The sequence below is a fragment of the Myotis brandtii genome, unplaced genomic scaffold (genome assembly GCF_000412655.1).
Source record: "Myotis brandtii unplaced genomic scaffold, ASM41265v1 scaffold216, whole genome shotgun sequence".
In the NCBI taxonomy this organism is placed as follows: domain Eukaryota; kingdom Metazoa; phylum Chordata; class Mammalia; order Chiroptera; family Vespertilionidae; genus Myotis; species Myotis brandtii.
In genome coordinates, this window is record NW_005358092.1 from 4487330 (window position 1) to 4493433 (window position 6104).

At 51.8% G+C, this 6104-nt stretch overlaps 1 protein-coding gene across 1 annotated transcript in view; it reads right to left on the reverse strand.

Moving 5' to 3' along the window:
* Positions 1–6104, reverse strand: part of IQSEC3 (IQ motif and Sec7 domain 3) — a 117857-nt gene that overhangs the window by 33278 nt on the left and 78475 nt on the right. The window contains exon 5 of the mRNA XM_014539403.1: positions 3964–4200. Within this exon, the coding sequence (XP_014394889.1) occupies positions 3964–4200 (237 nt within the window). The remainder of the gene's footprint in view (positions 1–3963; positions 4201–6104) is intronic.

Here is a 6104-nt window from a genome sequence, read left to right on the forward strand (position 1 = left end):
GCTGAAGCGAACATTTCAGAAAGGAAATAGAGCAGAGCCGTTTCCCAACCATGTGAACACCGAGCGGGAGAAGCTATCAGCCCCAAAGGACCCCAATCCCTGGGGCTCTCTCGCTCCCACTGCCGCTCCCGCTGCTGGGCGGCCACTGCCCTTGTGTCCTCAGTACCCAGAGGACTTCCTCAGAGCACAGCATGGTCCCTTCCTTCCCCAGAAGCCCGCAAGTTCTTGCTGTTCAAACCAGACCTGAGGAGTCTGCGGTGTCCCTGTGTTGGGGGTGGGGTGTGTGGGGGTAGGTAGGTTCATGGTGGGGCGTATCTAATGCCTTGTGCTTTCAAGTAAGAAAGATAACAGAAATAGGTAACATTTAAAAAAGAATTTACTAAGCATCGGGTGCTGAGTTAAACACTTTATATGCATCTAAAATATTTAATTCATAGGAGGTAGGTACTATAATCTCCTTTGGACAAATGAGGAAAGTGTGGCTGGTTTCTCCTTAAGAGAACACAAAATTGCCCTTTCCAGGTAAACATAAATGGCCAGCACCCTTTGAGCTCAGAAGGCCTTCTATTAGTACTCGAATGAAGCCCGGTTGAATACATTCCTTCTTGGAATGTGTCTTCTATGGAAGTAGGACACAAAGGGATGGAGAGGTCAGCTTCTAAGAGCCCTGAGGGCCTGATTCTGGAGGCAAACTTACCGCATCTATGATGCTCAGACACAGGGCAGCGCTGAGGCAGCCTGCTCAGCCCCTCTTCCTGTCCCCCACAGGCATAAGAATCGAGGGGAGCTGGGGGTCCTACCCTTTCCCCTCCCAGAGGCTTTCAACCTCTCTCCTTCCTGTCTGGCTGCTTCTTGGAGAATGCTGTGGCTTGGGCTGTCTCAGTCTCCAAGGGGATGGGTGACTTATGTCCTTTTATTCAGCAAACAGCTTTGTACAGAATGAATGCAACTTGCTGAATGTCACCATGCGGGGGCAGGGGAGTCGTGTGGAATCCCAATGAAGCCTTTCAGTCCTGGGCGAAATGGCACCGGTGACGTGGTTATTGTGTGTTCTCCCTGGTGGGAGTAAGGAAGAGGCAGAGGATCCGACAGATATCAGGACAGTTGGCTTGAGTGGCAGAGAAATGCCAAAACCCACAGCGCCTGGCTCCCCTGCTAGTGCCTGCCTCTTCCTGCTTCTCCACCTTCTTTCTCTTGGCACTTTGTAGGTCAGCGTACTGCAGACTTGGGGGAAGAGGGCTCCTTTCTGTGTACAGAGGCTAGTGTGCCGAGACCTCAGAGCCCAAGCCGGCATGGCTGCAGAATAAAGCACCAGGGACCGAGGCATTGAACTGGGGCTCAGCTCTGTACTCAGTCCTCCCCAAACCCACAATGCCCTCGGGAGCTTATCCACCCCCTGCCTCCCTTTCCACACCTCGCTTTTCCATTCTTCTCTCCCAATTGACACTTGGGTCTGTAAGTTCCCTGAGGCCATGAGCCACTCCTATTCCTCCCCCATTCTCCGCCCCCCCCCCCCCACACACACGGGACGGCAGGCTCAGCCCCATTTCCAGCACATGGTAGGCACTCAATGTTTACTGAATGAATGATGAATGGTCATCTGGTTCTTCCATGAACTTTGGTGCCAACGCTGCCCTGGAGCCCGAGGGATGCTTTGGCAGGAGGACAGAGCCGGACCTTTATGTTCAGGGCAGATGACTCTGCACGATGCCAGTGTGCTACGAATGCAATGGGAACAATGATAGATTCACAGGAGTTGGAGGGACCTCTGAGGTCACACAGCCCAACACTCTGGCTTTATAGATGAGAACACTGAGGCCTAGAGGCAAAGTGCCTTCCAAAAGCTACACAGCCTGTTAGAAGCAGAGCCAGGTTCAGAGGAGGGCTCTTTTTCTCAGGTCCAGCCATCTCTCCCCCCCCCCCCCCCCCCCCCCCCCCCCCCCCAGGCCTCGCTCTGCCTTAGCTGCTAGCCCAGTCCCTAGCCTAGGTCCCCTGACAGCACAGGTTGCATGGCTGGTCTGAGTCTCCAGCCCACACACTCTGTCTCCCAGGGAGGGTGGAAATTAGTTTCCATTGTGCTGCTCAGCATGACCTGGGCTGGAGAAAAACCCTGTGTTCCCAATACTCTAGGCCAATGTGAGGCTGACAGGTTAAAATCCTAGGATCAGGCAATACCAGGACTTGGGACACAGAAGGTCAGGGACTGTGAGTGAAGCTTGGAGACAAAGCAGGGTCACCCAGGGGGTTGGAGCATCTGAAAGAACAAAGCCATAGGGAACAACACCTCCACTCACCCCACTACAAAACGGAAGGGGGGCAAAAGCCAATGAAAAAGCCAGAGAGGTGAACCAGATGGAGGAAAAACAGGGGAAGGAAGGCACCTGGAAAACTCGATCTTTCTCTTTCTATTTTCCTGTTTCCCGGGGCACCCTACACAGCAGGGGTGTGGTAAAGGGGAAGAGGAGCCAGAGGCAGAGGGAGAGGAAAGGAGGGTGCAGGGAAATGCTGCACATGCATTGGTTTACTTTCCTTGGGAGGCATTCAGAGCATCTCAACCATCTGAGAGGGACAGCAAGTTGTCCAAGGCCACTGAGAGTCACAGGCAGGAGCTGGGTTCTGCCAACTAAGGGCCATCTGGGGATATCATGGTCCCTCAGATGGATCCAAGCCCCCACTCTCTGACTGTGCTCAGTTAGAGACAACCACCCTATCAGTGAATTTAGGAATGTGACAAGGATTCCAGAGGGCAACTGGTCTACCCCTCATAATCCAACATCCCTACTTTACAGGCAGGGAAACGCAGGCCCAGAGGGCAGTGACTTACCAGAAGACACAGCACCAAGACCACCCCTGAACTAAGCCAGGTCTCTGACATTGACAACCTTGCCAGACAGGTTGGGTGACTTCCACGCTTCCAAAGCCTTGATCAGGAGCCCTCTGCCCCTCTGTAGCAGACCCTTGCTGCTCCAAGAGCAAGGACAAAGAGGAGAGGTTCTCCTAGCACCCTAGGGAAAAACTCCTGCTGACTGTACCCAAGGAGAAAGAGGGGAGGGAAGTGGGGATGGCTCCCTATAGAATAATGACCTTCAAGAACATCTGAGCCTAAGGGGCCTAGTGGAAGAGAGAAGGAGCATCAGGGAGTGGTGGGGGCCTGGAGCAGACTTCCTAGGACCTCACCCTCTCTTTGCCAGGGGAGGGGTGCTCCAGGGCCTGCTCCTCAGCCCCAAGTAATGCCACCTCTGCCCTGCATCTCCAGAAGGGGAGCGAGTATGAAGAGACTCTGCCCGTCCACACCAACAAAGCTGAGCACTGGCAAAAGCAGCCCCTCACCTTACCCCCTATCTATTAGACTTTAAAGCAATTTTCTTTGTTGTGATTCGGGTGGTCAGTGTTTTCCTGCTCTAAAAACCCTCAGTCTAACCCCCCCCCTTTTTTTTCTGCCTCATGTTTGCCTCTACTGATATGAAAACGACCCTGGTTGGGGAGCAGACAGATGCTTGTGGGGGGTCTGGGGTCTGAACAGGTGGCAGGGAGAGGGTGGGCTGAGGGCCTGTTCCCCAGGCCGAGATGGCCCCAGCACCAACAGCCCTCTTCTCTTCCAGGCTCATTCTTTTGCCCCTGAGGGTGGCAGAGAGGGTGGTCTTTTTATTACCCTTGACCATTTTTGTACCAATGGTACTCTGTGCACGATGTGCCCAATAAATAGAAGACTTTGTAGGGGAAACAGGCTGGTCAAAATGTGGAGACTGGCTAAAGGTCATGGATATTCTGGTTCCTGGGGCCAATCAGGAAGCTGCTAGGACTGGGGAGAGGATTTCTTGGAAATGACCAAGATTTCAGAGGTCCCTTTCTCTTCCCTGAGTCCTTCCCCAGCTGAGATTCCCCTACTCCTCTGGACATCCTTGCGGGGAGAAGGGGGTGTGGAGTAGAGTGGAGGGAGAGTGCCAGGAGGGCAGGGCACTCACTCTAGGACATCGTGGTTGAACTGCTTCTTGTTGTTGCCCAGGAACTCTCCAATCATTTGCCGGCTGAGGCCTTTACGCTGGAGCAGGAAATGGGCCACTCCGATGGGGGTATCAGGGATGAAGCCACGTGAGATCAGGAACTGGATGCCCTTGTCCGGGTTTCTGGGGGTGCGGATGGGGGTGGGGAGAAGGAATAGAGAGTGAGCCAAGGCCATCCATGACTTCTTTTTCTGTTCTTCCAGCCAATTGAACCCAAAATAGTGCCTGGAGGTCCTTGGAAAGAATTTTCAGGAAATGCCAGGATTCCTTCCTCCACAGAGGGCTTCTCCATCAGAATCACCTTTCACCTGAGCCTCACTCTCCTGAACCTCCCCACACAGGAGTGAAGGTCGTGTGGGGCAGGAACGGGGGGAGGGGAAGTCTGGCCAAGCAAAGTGAATTCCAGAGCAGGTGAAGAGGTGTCCTCTTTCTTTTGGCCTCACTCCCATGGATCTCATCCTGAGGTCCCCAAGGCCAGCCAAGAGGTCCCTAAAGTCCTTTCTGCCTGCATCCTGCTGTCTACATGCAGTACCCACCCTGGAATCTGGAGAGGATGAGATTGGGAAACAGCAGTGAGATCTCCCCCACACCCCCTCTTTCCTGTGGATGGTGGATACACAAAAATCCTGCTCCCCAGCATTTACTTTCTCAGGCTTGAGTCTATGTGTGGGTGCGGGTGCGGGTGTGGGTGTGGGTGCTGTGTCTTAAGGCAATTGTGCTCACAGTTTGGTCTGCAAATCCACGCTGCTCCCTGAACTGTTTTTTACTGGCCCAGGAGAATATAAGTACAGAAATAGAGGGTAAGCATTTAGAACCTTTTATAGCACTTTGACATTTTCAGGACAACCAAGCATGTGATTGTTTTTCTAGCAGTTCATTTTTATTGTAGTTTATAAAAGTATTGACCCACAATGTGTTGGGTAAAAACCCAAACTGGTCCTTCACCACAGATAGTTTGAGAACCACTGTCTCGAGGGATCCAAGTATCTGTGTGAGCATTTGTGTGCATGCCGAAGTGATGCTGGGGTGTGTCCAGTGGGGGCTGCTCACCAGGACGGCAGCCTGAGATAAAAGAAAAAGCAATGGATTGGGAGTCAGACAGATCTGGCTTTACCTAAGCCTGCTGCTTACTAGCTGTGTCAGTGTGCAACTCACCTTACTCTATGAGCCGGTTTCCTTTCTGTAAAATGGCATAACAATGTTCTCTCTAACACTGTTGGGAAGATTGCAGATGCTTTATGAACAGTAACTGTGCTCCCCAGGATATACGCTTCTGGAGACCAGGGGATGTCTTACTCATTTTTGTGGTCATGGTGCCTGGCATTCAAAAAATAATGCATGTGGGCAGGAGGGATGTTGTATTTCCTGGCTCAGGTCTTTGACGAAAGGGCCAAGTGGAGGGTGGAGATCAGTGCCTCATATACTTGAAATTTCCATGTGTGTGCCCTCTGCTTGCCACCAGCTCTATACATTCTGGTTGCAAGAAAAGGTTGGGTGTTCTGGCTGTGGGCTCTGACAGTCAATTCTCTCCCTCCTTCCATTCCCCTTCTCTGTGTACTACACCCCTGCTTGCTTCGCATTCTCTTTCTGTCTCCCTCCACCCCTTTTGTCCCACACCCTCTTCCACTTTCTACCTGTACTCCTTAAAGCAGGTCTCTTCTCTTTCCCCCACCCAGTCCCTCACTCACCTTTCCTCACTTTCTCCTTTGCTCACTGTCTGTTTCTCTCTTCATCAACCCCAGGGGATTGTGTGTCCCTAACTTCATATCTTACCCGAGGGATTTCTGCTCAATCCTCATGTTACCCGTACTATTATTTACTTAATATTGTATTTTTTTTTAAAGTCTCTGACTTTTTGAACTCTAGCTTCATTTTAAGCAGTAACAGTGGTGAAAGCATGGGTTTGAGATGCTATTTTGTTCCTAATTTTTCTTAAAATAAATGAATAACAAGTAAAAGTAAAATCTGTATTTGTACACAGTATCTCAAGGAGCAGGCATGGCACCGATGCCATCTGGGAGGACACTGGATGACGGGCTAAATTACCCGGCACCCCGCTAATCCGTCTTCCCTCCCTCCAGGGCCCCTACTCCCCCCACC